The 19,442-nt window shown below is 39.9% G+C and overlaps 1 protein-coding gene across 4 annotated transcripts in view; it reads left to right on the top strand.

Annotated features, from left to right (window-relative positions):
• Nucleotides 1–18,887, top strand: part of LOC119234519 (cytochrome P450 2C19-like) — a 48,405-nt gene extending 29,518 nt beyond the window's left edge. The window contains exons 1-9 of one of the 4 annotated variants that reach the window (XM_037497509.2): nucleotides 3,957–4,353; nucleotides 5,517–5,679; nucleotides 5,838–5,987; nucleotides 9,676–9,836; nucleotides 11,001–11,177; nucleotides 11,695–11,836; nucleotides 14,174–14,361; nucleotides 17,187–17,328; nucleotides 18,306–18,887. In XM_037497509.2, coding sequence (XP_037353406.1) covers nucleotides 4,186–4,353; nucleotides 5,517–5,679; nucleotides 5,838–5,987; nucleotides 9,676–9,836; nucleotides 11,001–11,177; nucleotides 11,695–11,836; nucleotides 14,174–14,361; nucleotides 17,187–17,328; nucleotides 18,306–18,487 — 1,473 coding nt within the window. In that variant the 5' untranslated portion in view covers nucleotides 3,957–4,185 and the 3' untranslated portion in view covers nucleotides 18,488–18,887. Of the gene's footprint in view, nucleotides 1–3,956; nucleotides 4,354–5,516; nucleotides 5,680–5,837; nucleotides 5,988–9,675; nucleotides 9,837–11,000; nucleotides 11,178–11,694; nucleotides 11,837–14,173; nucleotides 14,362–17,186; nucleotides 17,329–18,305 lie in introns of those variants that run through there. The other 3 variants (XM_037497508.2, XM_037497504.2, XR_005122642.2) reach the window with 3 other exon arrangements.
• Nucleotides 18,888–19,442: the final 555 nt, after the last annotated feature.

The following is a 19,442-nucleotide window of genomic DNA, read 5'->3' as shown; positions in this document are numbered from 1 at the left end:
GCAGGGTTTTATGGGTAAACTTCTCTGACCCCCATTTTAGTTAATAATGTAATTATTAACTAAACTAATACAACTGGAAGGTCACCATGAGGATGAATCATGCAATGTTGATTCATAGCACACATTAAGTAAATATGATGATCTGATGAACTGCATGTTTGCTTGGAGGGGATTGTGCATGACAAGAGATGTGGGTTCTAGTCTCAGACCACTACCTGTAGGTACCATGCCTGGTACAAGTTTTGAAGTTTTCAGGCCAAGTTTTCTCATCCCTAACATGGGACTAAGTTTATCTCTAGGAAGGTAATGAGAGAATCAAAAGAGAAAAGATGGGCATGAAAATTCATGAGCAATAGAATTTTTTAATTTGGTCTTGGAAAACAACCTCATTTTTCTTACCAATGGAGCTTAAAAACTGTACTAATCAAGTTTGAACACGGGCCTCCCCGGTGGCGCAGCAGCTGAGCGCTGGGTTGCGAAGCTGCCCGCAGCCTCTGCAGTGCCAGTTCGATACTTAGCTGTTCCCCGGCCACTGGAGGAGGGTCCCGCATGGCACGCAGACCTCTCTTGCCGCCCGCTGCTCCCCTCAGCATTGTCTTCGGTCCTTCTGCCTGCTCGCTCCGCGCTCTGGCTCTGGTGAGTTCTCTCATCCTCCTGCAATTCTAACTGTACCCAGTGCTTGAATGAATGAATGAATGAATGAATAAATGTTAAAAAAAAAAAAGAAAAGACTGAACAAACATGACCATATCCTTATAGAACTTATGTTTCTATAGCATTGTCTTTACTGACCTAGTAATGTATCATAGATATTCCACTGATATTTAGTCTTATGACCACTAAGTACCATTTCTTTTTTATCTTTATTTATTTATTTACTTATTTTTTCACTCAAATATTTTATTTATTTACTTTTTGTTTGTTTGTTTTTAATTCTATTTTTATATTCCCCATACAATTGCAACCCCTTATTTTGACCCCAATCCCTCTTTCCCTCCCCCGCCCCCTATAGTATGTCTCTGGTTCATAATTCTTTATTGATTTAGATTTTTTTCTTTTTTTTTAATTTTATTTTTATATTCCCCATATAATTGCAACCGCCTTATTTTGACCCCAATCCCTGCTTTCCCCGCCTGTCCCCCCCATAGTGTCTGGTTCACAGTTGTTTATTGATTTTGATTTTTTCTTTTATAGTTATTCTTTTTTTTTTTAAATGAAAAAATTTTTAAGATTTATTTATTTATACAAGCACTGGGTACAGTCAGAAACACGGGAGGGTGAGAGAATTCACCAGAGCCAGAGCAGGGAGCAGAGCAGGCAGAAGGACCGAAGTACACTGCTGAAGGGAGCAGCAGGCGGCAGGAGAGCTCTGCGCGCCATGTGGGACCCTCCTCCGGTGGCCGGGGAGCAGCCGGGGATCGAACTGGTGCTGCAAAGGCTGCGCAACACAGCGCTCAACTGCTGCGCAACCCGGGAGGCCCTCTTATAGTTATTCTTTTTCCTGGTCCCTTATTTAGGATTTCTAGATTCCTGCTATGAGTGAGACCATCCGGTATTTTTCTTTTTCTTTCTGGCTTATTTCGCTGAGCATGTTCCCTTCCAGCGCCATCCATGTTGCTGCAAATTGCATGTGTTTATCTTTTTTGATTGCTGAGCAATATTCCATTGTGTATATGTACCACATCTTCTTGATCCAGTCATCTATTTTTGGGCATTTGGGTTGTTTCCAAAGCTTAGCTATTGTAAATAGTGGGTGCTATAAACATAGGGGTACATATGCTCTTTGGAATTGATGTTTCTGTGTCTGTTGGGTAAATAACTAGGAGTGGAATTACTGGATCATTGGAAGCTCTCTCTTTAGTAGGTTGAGGAATATCCACACAGCTTTCCATAATGGCTGGACCAGTTTGCACTCCCACCAGTAGTGCAGGAGAGTTCCTTTTTACCCACATCCTCGCCAACATTTGTTGTTGCTAGTTTTTTTAATATGTGCCATTCTCACTGGTGTGAGATGGTATCTCATGGTAGTTTTGATTTGCATTTCTCTGATTGCAAGTGATGTTGAACAATTTTTCATATGCCATTTGTATTTAGTCTTAAGAGAAGTTACTTTTTAGCTCTTCTGTCCATTTTTTTGACTGGATTATTTTCTTTGTTTTTGTTGAGTCTCATCAGCTCTTTGTAGATTTTTGTGATCAGTCCTTTATTATTAGTGTTGTGTACAAAAGTGTTCTCCCAGTTGGTGGGGTTTCTCTTTGTTTTGGTTATTGTCTCTTTTGCTGTGCAGAAGCTCTTTAATTTGATGTAGTCCCAGCTGTTTATCTTTGCCTTCACTATGACTGCTTTGGGTGATGTGTCTGTAAAGATGTCTTTGATGTGCATATCACGTAGTGTTTTGCCTATATTTCCTTCTATGTATTTTATGGTTTCAGGTCTTATGTCTAGTTCTTTAATCCATTTTGAGTTGGTTGGTTTTTGTGTATGGTGTGAGGTAGTGGTCAAGCTTCATTCTTTTGCATGTAGCGACCCAGTTTTCCCAACACCATTTATTGAACAAACTTTCTTTGCTCCAGTGCATCTTCTTTGCTCCTTTGTCAAAGATTATTTGACCATAAATCTGTGGGTTTATTTTTGGGTTTTCTATTCAGTTCCATTGGTCTCTAAGTACCATTTCTTATTAAGGTCTGCATATGTGGTTTGTGCTGTGGGTCTGTTTAGTAAAGTCCCTGACTCTAGTCCTCCACTGGATGCAAAACTCTTACTCTCTCTCTCTAGTCTCCTTACCTTGATCTGCATACTTCATTATTTTTTCCCACAATACAGATTCAAAAGCCCATTGAAAAAGCAGCTGTGCTGGGAGAAAGCAACTGCAGATCAGGGAAGTCATTCTTTTTTTAATCCTTACCCCTAAATTCTCTGCACTTGGCTCTTCCAATTTCTTATAGTGAGCAAGTTTCACCATAGTGATACAGAGGGGAGAATCTTTTTCCCAATTTTAAATATCTTGAGAATCTATGACCCCTTTATTCTTGGAATCAAGTGACAAGTAAGCCTGTTAATTTTGTGCCCAGAATGGGGGATAGGGGCGCAGAAGGGAGTAATGATTTTGGGAGATTAGTTTTGGTAAAACTGTTCTTGATGCAGCTGGTGTATGAGAGTATTCAATGAACCTCACATCTCATTTTGAATCCTGGTTTAATCAATTTGAGCTGTGTGATAGGACACTGTACAGACATCCTGTTTACCCAGAGACACCTTTCTCCCCTTTCAAATATCTCTTTTATAGTGTTTTCAGAGTTTGGGCAGTAAGAAAGGATAACATGGTAAAAGACATGGAAATCTATTTAGCTAATTATTTTATTTTACTTTCAAATTTTTTATTGAGATCACTTTAGTTTACATTGTTCTAGTATTTTGAAAATATGGGCTCTCCCTCGTAGAGCTGTTACCACAGTGCTCCCACCACCAAAGTACTCATCCTCCACCACCATAAATCATTGTGCTCCCTCCCGCTGTGTCCTCACCACTTCCCCATCCCCTCAATACCAGAATGCCTCAGTTCTCTAGGGAGCTTTCAAGGGTTAGTTCTTAGGTAGTTGTTAGTTCTTAGTAGTTGTGTGCTTGGTCATTGAAGTTTAAGTTAACTATTTTCTATATAGGCAGCTGTAATAGATATACAGTATTTCAAAATATTTAAGGACCCTTCAGTTTCCACAAGAAAATATCCTATGTTAATATAGCTTGAACTTAGTTATTTTCAATATAAAGTTGTAGAACACCAGATTCTCCTGAAATTAAAATATTCCCAGTTGGTGATTGCCTTGCGTCCAAAGATTTGAGTCATTTTGGTATCAAATTATTTTCAACAGTGGTTTTGAACCCTGGCTGCACATTGGAACTGGTTTTTCTTTCTTTCTTTCTTTTTTAAGTTATCAATACAGTCCTTAGTCCAATATAGTTGAACTAAAGGTCCAGAGTGATGACTGGAGAGAAAGAAAACAAGATGAAAGAACAATTTTTTTTTATCCTTATCAGTGGACCAAAGGCCACTTAGAGAAAATATGAGTAGATGTATCTGATTGGCCTCCTTGTATCGCAAAGCAGCGTAAGTTGAAATAACAAGGGGTGTTGTTATAAAAGCTTTAGAATTCACCCTCAGTTTTCTGATAAGAAGAGAAAGCTACAATGGACCTGAGTGTGGCCCTAGTGCTCTGTCTCTCCTGTTTGCTCCTCCTTGCTCTCTGGAAACAGACTTCTGAGAGAGGGAAGCTCCCACCCGGCCCCTTGCCACTTCCCATTATTGGAAATATCCTCCAGTTAGATGTTAAGGATATCAGCAAATCTCTAAGCAATGTGAGTATGTTTTTTGTTCCTCTGTGGCGTGCAAATGGTAAGTAACTTAAATGCAATTAAAAAAAAGTTCTTGTTTGCCCTTCAGTTCTAATAATAAAATATTAGCATGGTGGCATGCTATCCAAGAAGGTTTTGAAATTCAAATGCTCCCAGTCATTTTGCTATTTCTCTGCATTTAGTGAGTAGACAAACAGGTTTTGGATGGTAGAATTGAAAATATAAAGTGACAGAAGGGAGGAGTGTTCTTTGTTCTGCTGCCATTTGCTCTGATTTTGGTGGATGGTGAATGGTGGAAGAAGTGTTTTGTGATTACAGATGTTATTCCAGAAGTCATCTACTACATGGCTGTGTGTTTTGTTGAGATTGTTACTAAATTTAACTTCTGTAAAGAAACACATTCTGTCTGTATTAAGAGACGACTCTGGGCTCAGGAAGAGCGTGAGTCAACCAAAAGATGAAAAGACGTAACCAGTCACGTTCAAACTGTGGGAACATCATTCATTTGGGTCTACACAGCTGGTGTCTGATCTTAATGACTATTTCGGGGTGGAAGAAATTATCCTTCCTTCAGATGCCTTGGCCCTGACAATGCCTCTATAGTGCCCACACTTTGTTACTAATACCAGCAGATCACAAGCTGGGCTGGGTATTAGAATTAACTGAATTGATCCTTTAAAATACAAATTTTTAGGATTCATCATAGGGCTACTGTATCAGTTTCCTCAGGAGGACTCTGTAGGTGATCCTGAAGCAACGAGCTCGGTTTTGGTCTATAGATGGAATCTGAAGTTATTTGTCAAGGATCAGAGAACCGTCAAGAAGCTCAAATTTGAATCTTCTGTATAGTGGTCAAGGGATCCTAGAAATACATTGAAATTGTCTGATTTTAGTTTCCTTATTGTAAGCAGGGCAAATAAACTTGGTGAAGGTTCAAATGTGAGGGTAATAGTAAACAATGTGTCAAATACTTATTTAGGCCATTCCTGGCACATCCCAAGCCATCCGGAAGTGGCAACTCTAATAACCACCCATACTGATGTCTTAACTTCAAAAATACTCAGGCTTTGTGGGGCAATCTACCCAATATGAAAGTAGTATTCCAAATTAGGCACAATACATTACCAAGTAATGACTTCTTTTGCTATATGCACGTGCTTTCCCAGCTCTCCAAAGCCTATGGCCCTGTGTTCACTCTGTATTTTGGCATGAAGCCCAGTGTGGTGTTGCACGGATATGAAGCAGTGAAGGAAGCGTTGATTGATATGGGAGAGGACTTCGCTGGAAGAGGCAATTTCCCCCTTGCAGAAAGAATTAATAAAGGAGAAGGTATGTGTGGGTGTGACACGTGCACTATGATTATTGTGGTGGGGAGGACAGAAAATGGGGCTTGAAGATCTCATAAATATTCTTTGTCCATCCCCTGTCAAGTGTCTGCTTTCTTCTTCCCTCGGACCCCATCCCTGTTTATATTTACCGTCTGTTAGGAGTTGTTTTCAGCAATGGAAAGAAATGGAAGGAGATTCGCCGTTTCTCCCTCATGACCCTGCGGAATTTTGGGATGGGGAAGAGGAGCATTGAGGACCGAGTTCAAGAGGAAGCCCGCTACCTCGTGGAGGAGTTGAGAAAAACCAGTGGTGGGTGATTCTCTGCTTGGTCGCTGTGACCTTAACACACTGTATTCTCTGGTGTCATCCTAGGGGACACATCAGGGTGGCCCAAATCTTCCATTAGGGGTGGTGGTTGTTAACCCTTGTGTGGAGACAGAGAGTTTGAAGCACAGAGTCAGGAGCATTTGTGTATGTATGCTGTGTGTGTGTGTGTGTGCGTGTTCGTGAGTGTGTGTATGTGTTCATTCATGATTGTGTGTACAGTGTAGGTATCAAAGGTCCTTTCATCTGTTTCTCTCCTGAAGTCTATTTGTTTTTAAATGAGAAATCACGAGGAATATTTTGAGTCATTTTCTGAAACAGTGAGAGAGCGGTGTTTCATACTGCAGCACATTTCACCAGGGCTGCCAGCCAAGCATGTAGTGGGAGTGACCTCGGGAAGCAAGTGACATGTGTTTTCACTTCACTCGATGTGTTTAATATGGACAGAACTCACACCCTTATGACAGACACTGCCCCAGACCAGGTCTGTAGTTTTGGCCAATAATAATGCCGTCTGTTGATAGATTTTAATCAGGTAGGCATGTTCTTTTGCTAATCTAAGCAATTATGGTTTCTCATTTAATTTCATTAGGAAATACTTTCTCACTTTTCAAAATTCCTTATGTAGGTAATTGCTACTATCTCTGTAAGGGATCACTTTCTGATATTTCTTTCAGACCTGTTCTGGGAGATGTTTCCTGAATTCTTGTGTTTTTTTTAATTTTGTGGGGATCCAACATTTAAGTAAATGTACAATTTCCCTGTCTTTATGGATTGCCTTTTTGTAAGGCAAAGTCCTGCCAAGTATTCCTAGTTAGATTTTCCAGGAGAGTCTGAATTTTCTTTATTTATACATGAAATTTCTGTGTGACACTGTGTACACCTTCACAGTTAGTGAGGCTATGGGTTTTGTTGTAACGGGTGCTTGAAATTTGTGCTCCCCTGTAGTACTGCAACTCCATAGCTGGCTTCACAAAATGTGCTAGGAGATTTTCAGACTCTCTGTCATTGCTAAATCAGTGTTTTCATGTGAGAATAATTGCTGGTACTTTCTATTCTGCCAATTTCTTTTTTTTTTTTTTTTTTTTTTTTTTTATAGAGGCATGTTTTTCTTTATTTATTTGTTTGCTTGTTTGTTTGTTTTGTTTATACATGCACTGGGTACAGTCAGAAGCGCGGGAGGGTGAGAGAATTCACCAGAGCCAGAGCGGGGAGCAGAGCAGGCAGAAGGACCGAAGTACACTGCTGAGGGGAGCAGCGGGCGGCAGGAGAGGTCTGCGCACCATGTGGGACCCTCCACCGGTGGCCGGGGAGCAGCCGGGGATTGAACCGGCGCTGCAGAGGCCGCGGGCAGCTTCGCAACCCAGCGCTCAACCGCTGCGCCACCGGGGAGGCCCATCTGCCAATTTCTTGATGTCACTGTTATGCAATACATTGATTCAAATCTTTCGTAATGACATCTACAGGGGTGAATTTTAGACCTTTACCTTAAACGATCTTTCAGTGGTGATTAAGTTGCCACAGTGGGGTTTACCGATCTCTTACCAAGGAAATAAACCTGTTTTCCCTGTATAATTTCTTTACTGAGTGTCGAATTGACCTAACCTTGATTTGGAAAAATTTTAAAAATCAATGAAAATACTACTGTTTTTCTTCTTACTGAACATAATCTTACAAGTTTATGTAGCATAACTTTTCCCAAATAAATAATTGTTGCTGATGAGTAGAAATGATGGATATTTGATTTCTAGGGACGGTAGTTTATTTCCAGTGATGTGAAAAAATGAAAACTAACAATTTTCATTTTTGGTTTCAGTTTCTGGGATTTATATTGGAAATGCAAATTTCTCTTTTGATTTCTGCTTTGAACAAAGTGTCCTATAATTTCTTTCTTTTTTTTTTTTTTAAGATTTATTTATTTTTTATACAAGAATCTGGGTACAGGCCATATTCGTGGGAGGGTGAGAGGATTCACCGGGACAGAGCTGGGAACAGAGCAGGAAGACTGACGAAATACACTCCTGAGGGGAGCAGCAGGCGGAAAGGAGAGGTCTGCTTTGTCATGTGGGATTCTGACTGGGATCGAACCAGCACTGCAGAGGCTGCGGACAGCTTCATAGTGCGGTGCTCAACTGCTCGCACCACCAGGGAGGCCCAGTGTTTTATAATTTCTATTCACTTGTTCAGTTTCTTGTAGGTCAGATTGATGTGTCCGACTCTTTTGTATTTATTCTTTCAAGTACATGAGTTTACCCATAATCTTTCCCTCTCTTTTCTTTGCCCTCTGCTGATACTGTGTATTTCATGTGTTTATTTATTAAACAAAAAGCTTTCAAGTCCTTAACTATTCCCTCTATCTGTATGGAAGCTTAACTCTCTGTAGACTTTGTGTACAAGTGAGGTACAGCACTGATAATTTTATTAATAGTTATATAAAAATGGTTTTAAGGCCTCACTGGTGGCTCAAGGGGTTAAGTGTCAGCACTACACTGAAGCCATTCCCAGTCAGGGAATTACCCACATGGCTCAGCAGACCTCTCCTACCTTGTCCCCTGCTCCCCTCAACAGTGTGTTTCAGTCAGTCTGCTAGTTCTGCTCCCCACTCTGTCTCTGGTAGACCCTCTTACCCTCCACACCTCTGGGCTACACCTCTGCTCTTATATGCAGAAAGAAATAAAATAAATCTTAACAATAATTTTTTTTTGTTATTTTCTTTCTTTTTGCCTATTATTAAGTCAACCTGATTGGAAAGTGTATGAACAAAGACAATGGAAGTAAATAGAATATTCAAAAATAACCACTATTTAACTAGCTAGGTTGAACCATATGTCCCAGGTTAATGAAAAAGTAATAGGTTGATTTCAATTTTTATGATCATTGTTATGGAGACCATGATTTAAAACTGTGTATGCTTTAGGGCTATAGCTTCACAGTGCTGCCATCGTATGTTGCCACACCATGCTTCCCACCCAAGCACCCTTATTCCTTCACCATGTACATGAGCTCCTTCCTCCTTTCCTCCCCTCTTTTACCTTACTTTCTGGTAGCATCAGTTCTGCAATTAGATTTCAAGGGTTTGTTTGGGTCTGTTCCTTTGCTTTGTTTCTTTATATTCTCATATGCATGAAATCATCCAGTGGATCTTTTATTGTGACTTCTTTTTTAAGCATAATCCTCTCCTTTCCACCTATGTTGTTTCACATGGCAAGATTTCAGACCTGAATACTAGCTGAGTAGTATTCCCTCGTGTATACATATCCCATTTTCATTATCCATCAACTGGTGATAGATACTTAGGTTATATCCAACCGTGGCTATTGTAAATAGTGCTACAGTAAACGTAGAGTGCATATACCCCTTCAAATTAGTGTTTTTGTATTCTTTGGTGACGTTTAGGAAAGAGATTGCTGGATTGTATGGTAGATCTATTATTCAATATTTGGAGAAACCTCCATGCTGTTTTCCATAGAGCCTGCACTAGTCTACATTCACTGATATGTTCCTTTTATAAATGATGTCTCTTGCTATTAAAGGAATTTATATATAAGGCAATGAACTTTCTTAAATATTTTTTCCTGTTATCTAAAAACAAAGTGTTTTCCTATCTGTATATATGTGTGTGTGTGTATGTATTTTGTTTAATAGTGTTTTCAAATTGTTTCTGATTTTTTAGCTTCACCCTGTGATCCAACTTTTATCTTGGCCTGTGCACCCTGCAATATAATCTGCTCAATAATTTTCCAGAATCGTTTTGATTATACAGATCCAATGCTTTTAAACATAATGGAAAGATTTAATGAAAATGTAAGGATTTTGAGCTCTCCATGGATGCAGGTGAGGTCCTGATCCTTTTTTCAGAGGAATTGTTTACGTTCTTTTGTCTAAGAAGTCCAAATCTCCTCATGCACCAAGCTGTGAAGTGAATGCGTGAGCACCACAGTCCTGCCAAGATAGATTCAGCCTCAGAGAGTGGTCATCTGGGAACGATGGCCTAGACAATTAAAGATACAAAAGAAATCATATTCTCAGAACACAGACCTGGATCCAATCCTATTGACACTATTTCGTATTGTTTCTACTACACTCCAAAACCCAGATTCCATGTTCTTTGGTAACTTCCTCAAACCATGTCCAAAAAATGAAATAGACCCCAGGTTCTTGTTGAAAGACTTCTATCCCCCAGAACTCTGTCATCCTGTTAACTCTCAAGAAGTCTAATTCACACTGCTGGCAGAAATAGGCAAATTTAGGAAGAAAAAGAGTATCTCTTTCAAGGAGGACAAATAGTCGAGACAGTAGAAGCTGCAAGGAACACATATTAGGGCTGGGGTGTTTGATGCATCAATTGGGATCCTACCTGTGAAGGTACTTGTTTTGGGGATGATGAATTGATTGATTTTATGGTAACTAGCCCATAACAAATCTCACAATTTCCCCTGTGCTGTTCCAATGTGTTTTGCAGACTGCCTGATACATAATGATATGTCTAGAAAATGTCACTTCACTACAATTGTGCAGTTACATTACACATAAAATGTTGAGGTGTGTTTCCTGGTATCTTCAGTACTCTCCCTATTCTCAAGTACTGATTCTGTGTTTGAGTCTACTAAACATATATAGAAATGGCTGAGACTAACTATGCCGAGCTTTATATAAGGTTCCCCAACCTTCATCCTTCATCTCTATTGTCTTAGTCATAGTAATTTATGCCATCCATATTTCCAGTATTGACCTAAGCAAAAAGGGAATTTATATAAAATTAGCATGTAGTACAAGTGTGATGTTTGAGAATGGAAAATGATACCCTGATCAGAAATGTCTCTCTCCAACACTCTTAGCTGTCTATAAAATTATACATGTGTTAGATAAAAATTTTCCTCAAGATAGAGACCACATTTTATGAGTATTTATAATGTAGTCTCTACCCAAGCCTTGTCTATGTCATATAAGTTTTCAGTAATTTTTTTTTATTGAGTAAACTCTAATTTTCTCTTCTAGATCTGTAATATGTTCCCTATTCTCCTTGACTTCTTTCCTGGGAGTCAAAAAAAAATATTTAAAAATAGTGCATATATAAAAAGTTATGTTTTGGAGAAAACATTGGAACACAAAGCCTCTCTTGATATTAGTAATCCTCGCGACTTTATTGATTGTTTCCTTATCAAAATGGAAAAGGTAAAAATTAATGACAGTTGTTTTTCTACTTAATTGCTTGTGTATATTATGGTTCATGGAATTGTTCTGTATTTATCAGGGATGTTTCAATGGTCAGTGACTAAGACTTCCAAGCTCTTTCATACCTACATTGTATGTGCCTGTACACTAAGTATTATGGAAGTCATAAAATTAAACAGCTAATTAAGTGGAATACATTCATCTTGTTTCTAGATACTAATTTCAGTGTTGTTTTGGATGTTCTGGTTCCCGTGTATTTCATTATGAATTTAGCATAATGTAATTTCTGTAAAGAAACCAGTGAAGAGTTTGATACACCTTGCTTGCCTTACATGTGAGGCAGTAGAAAATGATACTTGAGTCTACTGACCTCCAGTGTTTTGAATACCATATGGGAATTTTTTTAGAACTGAACATGCAGTTGATTTTTTGGTGAAAAATTCGTAACAGTCTGAGTATTTTTGGACTAACTATAATTCTGGCAAAATAATTTGTCAAGTCATTTCATCATTCCTAGGAAAAACACAATCAAGACTTGGAATTAACTCTAGAATCCTTGGCAATTACTGTATTTGATCTGTTTGGAGCTGGGATAGAGACTACGAGCACCACCCTGAGATATGCTCTCCTCCTGCTGCTGAAGCACCCAGAGGTCACAGGTATGACTAATGTGGTGGGCAGGGTGAGTTTCAGGGAAGTTGCTGAAAGACACTGCAAGTGCTCATTGCCTCCTGTTTCTCTTAGAGAACCTTCATTATTTTATTATCTATCTGACGCGCTTAATGTTCCCAAGTGTAATGAAGATATAATAATGGGACATCTTTATATAATATGGGAGGATGAATAGGAATGAAGTCTCCATGGGCAGTCAGAAAAGCCATCAGGGGGCTTCCCCAGTGGCGCAGCGGTTGAGCGCTGGGTTGCGAGGCTGCCCGCGGCGGTTCGATCCCCGGCTGCTCCTCGGCCACCGGAGGAGGGTCCCACATGGCGCGCAGACCTCTCCTGCCGCCCGCTGCTCCCCTCAGCAGTGTACTTCGGTCCTTCTGCCTGCTCTGCTCCCTGCTCTGGCTCTGGTGAATTCTCTCACCCTCCCATGCTTCTGACTGTACCCAGTGCATGTATCAACGAACAAACAAACAAACAAATAAATAAATAAATAAATAAAACATGCCTCTATTAAAAAAAAGAAAAGAAAAGAAAAGAAAAGCCATCAGGTAGTGATTGCATTTCACGGGAGCTTATTTGTGGCAGGCACGTCCATATGAATCAACCTGGGACTGCATATTGGTTTTCCTAAGAAAAGGTCCCTTAGAAAATAAGTAAATTATCTGAGATCTCTCCTATTCTGAAAATGCATGTTCTAAAGCCGGGTTAAAAAAAATGAAAATTTCCCTATTAAACATAAGTGGAAAGCTTTGAAATCTTGTTGTCTGCCTGAGATAATTTCTGCAGTCAAGGAAGTGGTCAAAAAATTAAATCACATATGTGTGTTTCTACAACTCAGTCTTAAGATGTGCATGAAGGTTTTGAATTCCGAAGTCTGTGTCCAGTAACGTGATATTTGCCAAAATTAATTTTATGGGCCCGTGCTTTTCTGTCTTTTACAAAGATCTTTATGTTTTACATTGAATAAGTTGCAGTTATGCATTATGGATAGAAACATGCATTATATTATCCTGTGAGGAACCTGCTGAAATGACTATAGCCAATGAAAAATGAGAATGTGTCCTTGAAATCTGGACAGACTAACTCAGGAAACAGTTAACAAATACAGTTTCTAAAACACAAATAGCATTTTGATTAGTGATGATGACTTAGTAGAAAGGTGGAAGTTGTCATGTAAATGTCAGAAGAAGACATATATGAAGAAGTCATTTGTATCCCTCTAGGTTGTAGCATTTGGCAGTGTCAAAAAAGAATGAGGAGAAGTAGGCAGAAGGTAACTTTCCCTGCCCAGATTCCCTCCACAACTCGTTTTATCAGGTATTTGTTTTGATCCAATAGAATGAGAGAAGTTTAATATGTAGAGAAGTTGGGGGCCTCCCCTGGTGGCGCAGCGGTTGAGTACCGGGCTGCGAAGCTGCCCGCAGCCGCTGCAGCACCAGTTCGATCCCCAGCCGCGGGCGAGGGTCCCACATGGTTCGCAGACTTCTGTCACACCCACTACTCCCCTCAGCAGTGTATTTCGTCAGTCTGCCTGTTCTGTTCCCCGCTCTGGCTCTGGTGAATTCTCTCACTCTCCCACGCTTCAGACTGGACCCAGTGCTTGTATAAATAAATAAATAAATAAATAAATAAATAAATAAATAGGAATTTAAAAAAATATGTAGAGAAGCTGAACCTAAAAGACCTTGCCCTCCGGACCTCCCCTGCTGGTGCAGGTGGTTGATCTCCACACTGTGAAGCTGTCCGCAGCCTCTGCAGCGAGGGTCCCAGATGGCACTGCAGACCTCTCCTGTCACGCCCGCTGCTCCCCTCAGCAGTCTATTTCATCAGTCTGCCTGTGCTGCTCCCCACTCTGTTTCTGGTGAATCTTCTCACCCTCCCACGCATCTGGTCTGTACCCTGGTTCTTATATTAAAAAAAAAAAAAAAAAAGAAAGAAAAGACCTTGCCCTCAGAGAAACTGGCAGGTGGAAATAGGTTAAGTAAGAAAATCTATTTCTTGAATTCAGAGAATCTTAGCTCCCTTTCTAGCTTGTTTCCTGAAATTCAGCAGTAGGAGAATAAAGTCCAGAGAGTGAACAACTCTGGCATTATAGATAGGAAATTTGCTTTTGTGCTAATATATAAGTATTAAATTTATACCTTAATCCTAGCTTATAAGAGAGTTATATGTATCTATATTGTGGCTATTATCCCTCTAGGTCTAGGTGTGTTTCTTGGTACAGGGCTGAAGTTTTTAATGTTGTGAGACTGATACAATGCTTCATGAGTCCCTTAACTGATATACAGATGTGATAGGTGTTCTCATCAGTCTTACTTGTGTTTTGTCAGCTAAGGCGCAGGAGGAGATAGAACGTGTGATTGGCAGACACCGGAGCCCTAGCATGCAGGACAAGGGCCACATGCCCTACATGGAAGCCTTGGTGCACGAGGTCCAGAGATACATTGACCTCCTCCCCATGAACCTGCCCCATGCAGTGACCCGTGACATCAGATTCAGGAACTATCTCATCCCCAAGGTAGGTTGGTTGTTCTTTTACTGACCTCATGATTCTACTCAGAAGTTCCTCTTTTCACAGCATGGGTCCAATCCTCTGGACTAGATGAGCAAATTATAAAAATCATATATGTGGCAGCTTGATAGGTTTTGTGTTGTTTCTGTTTGAGACCAAATTTTGATAATAGCACCTTTCTATTTATATGTGTAAGAGACATTTGTGATTGGTGGTGTACTTTCCTGATGATTACAGTTTGTTCCAGGGGTTAGGATCAAATTCACTGTTTTCAACAAAGGACATAATGAGGAGAAGAGTTCTTTTCAAATATTGGGGTCAAAGAACAATATTTAATTGAACTCATTCTGCTATTTCAAGGCCAATAACAATGGGGCAGTGGGCTAAGTAGGATTGTACAGGTTTCCCATCTGCCCCAATTGGGAATGATCATTCCCCTTTTTTTGGGATACACTGACATAGACTAGGCAGCACTGCAGGGCTGAGTGTGCCTTCTACCATTTACATAATGTTTTCTAATCCAAACCGGATCCATGGATCAAGGTACAGTCTAAGACAGAAGTTGGTAAAAAAACTTTCCCTAGTGGGCCAGATTTTAAACATTTCAAATTTTATGGGGCTTGGAGTATCTGATGCCAGTGTTGACATCTGTCATTGTAGCAGGGAATCCATCACAGACATTTGTAAACAAATGTGGGTGACAACTTCTCAATTCTATGAAAGCCCAAGTTTAGACTTCATACACTTTTCATGTGCCAAAGATATTTATTCTGCCTCAGTTTTTTTCAATGGAAAATGCTTACGTCCAGGGTCAACCAAAAACATAGGATAGACTTGATTGCACATTGGTTGTTATTTTTCTCTAACAGCACGCTTTGAAATGATGTGAGGTAATTTGTGGTTTTTTGGGACCCATCTAAAGGAAATTTTCCAGCACAGGGTCCAAGGTTTACCTTCATCTATTTTTGAAACTTATCATTTTAGTTCCTATGTTTCATACTGATCCATTCAACTAATTTTTACTCATGCAAAAGCAGTGGTGAAGTAGTGGTCATGCTTCTGTATGAGTATCCATTGTTTGAACAACACTTGATGAGATTATATTGGCTGTATTTTTTTTTTTTTTGCTTTTTTGTATCTTAAAAACGTTTTTCATATTTGATTATTTCAATATAAACAGAATAATTTTTCCAATAGAGATATAGAATTTTTATATGGTAAACTTAGGGAATGGAATTTTCTACAAATTTGCATTAAATTTAAAAAAATCTGAACACATTAAAGGTATATACATATATATGTAATGGATGAAACCATCTACCCTGCATACCCCAGGTCTTCAATGTATATATCCAAATAACGATTTTTAGATAGAAAAGCAGATTTCACTAGAGTTACCATTATGAAATAATGTTTAATGTGCAGCCTATGTAGTGTTCCCAGCTTCCCTAAACTATCCGAGAATAACTTCTTTTATTTGTATTCCATCAAGGAACCACAAATAGTTTGCTTGTCTTTTCCATTTATTCTTCTGGGTCAGTTGCCTTTGCTCTGTTTGTTTCTTTCAGTTCATTCAGCTTTGTGAAGAGTCTGGCTGTGGTCATAAAAATATTCCTCAGAGTTATGTTGTGCGAAGTTTCCTAGGGACTAGCTTCCCATTATGATTTTGCCCAGAGAAGTACATAGTGCTCTGAATGTCCCACTGAAACCCAGTGAGGCAGCTGAGGGCACATGAAGTCACTTATTCCATTATGGCCATGCTATGTTCCCCACATAATATCATGGTACCTGCCAGATTGTGAATATGGTGCTACCGAACCGTTCATCCAATCCTAAATCCTTTGATAACAATCAGTTGAATTAATGATCATAAGATAGTTGTTGCAAAATGACTATATTTCTCTTTTTGTCATCCTTTCTGTCTGTGGCTGGGATCAATCTATGATGAAATCTATCCTATATATTTTTTTTATTTTAACGTTTATCATTTTTAACATTTTTTAGACAATATTTGCTTCCCCCACCCCCTCAGATTGAGTCCCCCCTAGAATTTTCTTCCCTATGGTACACATGCACCATCACCACAGTCTCCTGTGCTCCTCCCTCCATCCCTCTCACCCCTCTCCCTCCTCCTACCCTGCAGTATGTCTCTGGTTTATAATTGTCTGTTTTTGCTTTGTTGTGGTTTGTACTGTAATTATTTTTTTTTACACTGATGTCTTATTTGGTTCCCCTACATTCCTGTTAAAAGTGAAATCATCTGATATTTTTCTTTTTCCTTCTGGCTTATTTCACTGAGCATAATTCCTTCTAGCTCCATACCCCATATTTTTGAATTAATAGAAACCACCTGCTGGCACAGTGATAAAAACACTGTAGTTGCTACTGTACTTACTTTATTATCACATAAGTTATTTTTAATTTGATTGTCTGATTCCAAAATGTCTATGGATAACTACAGACATTTCAAGCTTAGATAGAGATTTCCATTTGTAAGCATAATCCATATATGAGATGAGTAAACAGTGAAATGATAAAATCAAGGTACTGACGAGGAAATAACCCCAGGTCTAAATATGATGAACAGAATGACTTCAGAAGCCTGGCACTGAGGGTCCGGGCACTCACTACTTCAGGTGCCACTTAGCAGCATCACTGCCACTGGTCATATGCTCATTCTTGTTATTACTTATTCTGGCTGACTTTAAATGCCCTTTCCTTCATGGTGTTAGGCTTTTTTTAATCTTCAGATGCTAAGATTGGACTAAATGACTTGTAGTTTTTCAGGAAGCTCCACAGCTTCAGAAGACATTTTAAATCTTTTCTTTCAGGGCACCACCATATTGGTGTCACTGACTTCTGTGCTGCATGATAGCAAAGAATTCCCCAACCCAGAGGTGTTTGACCCTGGTCACTTCCTGGACGAGAGTGGCAACTTTAAGAAGAGTGACTACTTCATGGCTTTTTCAGCAGGTAGTGTATCTTTTGTATTCTTTGTACATCAGAGGACAAAATACCTTGTGAGGATTGTTAGGAGCTTCCACAGTACCCTCTCCAAGGCTGGTGCAGATGCGCTTGTCTGTTAGCAGGAGCACCGAACCCTGTGTCCATGCACTTTCCCTCCTCATGATGCAGTCTTCTCGTTGAGCCAGATCACTGCAGAACTGGGGAATTGATCCAATTCTTCAAATTCAGAAATGATTTAGTATGAGGGCCTGAAAATATAAGAGTCATGCATCTTGCCAAAGGAACAGCACTGTAATATAAAACTTTGCGGTGCATTGGAGAGTGGCAGAGAGCAGGTCTATGTGGAGTGCAGAACTGAGACAGTGAAGAATGAGAAGATCATGAGCCACCAGATCCATGCAGAAGAAAGCACGGCCAAAATATGTGTTTCTAGAAAGATATGGCTGGAAAATTGAGGTGTCAAACAGGCAGTTATAATGTGAGAATCCTTAATGAACTATTCAGTACAGGGCTGATACTGAGTAAACATTTGTTGTAAGGAGGGTACCTGTTCCTTTAACATTCAAGTCAGAGCACGTGTTTCAACCCTTTGTCCAACTATATCCAACCATCCCGTTCCATCCATCCATTCACCCTGTCATCAAATATTTATTAAAATTCCCTTTCTCTTTTTTCCATTTCCACTTTCCAATACATCATCGTATTCCCCATAGTTCTCCTGCCACTCTATCACCCACCAGCCATCACCATATCCCTTGGATTCATCCCTTCCCTCTTTTGCTTCTTCCCCAGTTCCCTTCCCATCCTGTGTTGTGTGGCTGAGTTCTGTGGTCAGCTGCTAGTTTTGACTTTTCTTGACCTTTTGTTTGGTTTCTCTGTATTCTCCTTGTAAGTGATACCATCCAGTATGTTATACATTCCTTTTCTGACGTCAGAAACACAGTGTTCAAGGATCATCTCCTCTGTGCGCTTGTTATTTTCAGGAAAACGGGCATGTGCAGGAGAGGGCCTGGCCCGCATGGAGCTGTTTTTATTCCTGACCACCATCTTACAGAAGTTTACCTTGAAGTCTGTTGTTGACCCCAAGGACATTGACCCCACTCCAGTTGCCAATGGGTTGGCTTCTCTGCCTCCTCCTTACCAGATCTGCTTCATTCCTTTGTGAGGCTTCTGCTGTGATGTCCACATCTCCCACTCACCTGATGCCCCTGTCATCTCCTTTTGTCTCCCTTCCTTTTCTAGAAAAGTCATCTCCCACCTCTCCTCTACTCATCACCCCATTCTGTCAGGATCCAGGCAGGAACATCCATCTCCACTAAAGGAGGATTTCCAGTTTCACTAAACAGATACATGTTTCACTTAACAGATAGAGCTATTCTCCTGCTCTGTAACATTGTATTGGGCATCTCAAATGCTAATACTTAATCTGGTATTGAGTAGTTAGTTCTGTGTCATCAGTGTAACAGTGAGATGACTGGTGTATGTAATACAGACATTTTTCTTTTGCATGTTCTAAATAAAACTCACAATGTGATGAACCAGTTCTCATGCTTTCATTCCTTTGTGTATAATGCAGATAGCAGATGGAAGAAAATATTTTACAAAGAGACCATGCACAGAAAAGGACAAAATCTTGAGGGTTGACCAGCATGTCACCTAGAATTACTTGCGATTTGGAAATGCAAGTGCGAGAATGTGTTCAGGAGCAGCTTCATCTGAAGAAAAAGATGACATTAGCGATTCAAAAGTGTCTATCTCTATCGAGTTCTAGATGAGACAAAAGTAATCTGTGGTGCTAGAATCCAGAGCATTGTTAACTTTGAGGAAGGGGAGTGACTGGGAAAGATCTTGGGCCTTTTCATGGAATTTGGATTTTTTTAAAAAAGTTTATTCATTTCTATACAAGAACTGGGGTACTGGTTAGATGTGCGGGAGGATGAGAAGATTCACCAGAGACAAGTGGGGAATACAACAGGCAGATGGACCAAAGTATACTGCTGAGGGGAGCAGCAGGTGAGACAGGAGAGGTCTGCCCCCCCATGGGGTTATCTCCCTGACCGAGTGAGAATCGAACCGGCGCCTCAGGGCTGCAGACAGCTTCACAGTGCTGCACTGGGTGG

This window comes from Talpa occidentalis, unplaced genomic scaffold (assembly GCF_014898055.3).
Source record: "Talpa occidentalis isolate TD23 unplaced genomic scaffold, MPIMG_talOcc4v2.1 talOcc4.8, whole genome shotgun sequence".
NCBI lineage: Eukaryota > Metazoa > Chordata > Mammalia > Eulipotyphla > Talpidae > Talpa > Talpa occidentalis.
Note: the sequence above shows the minus strand (reverse complement) of the source record. Positions and strands in the feature narration are given on the sequence as shown.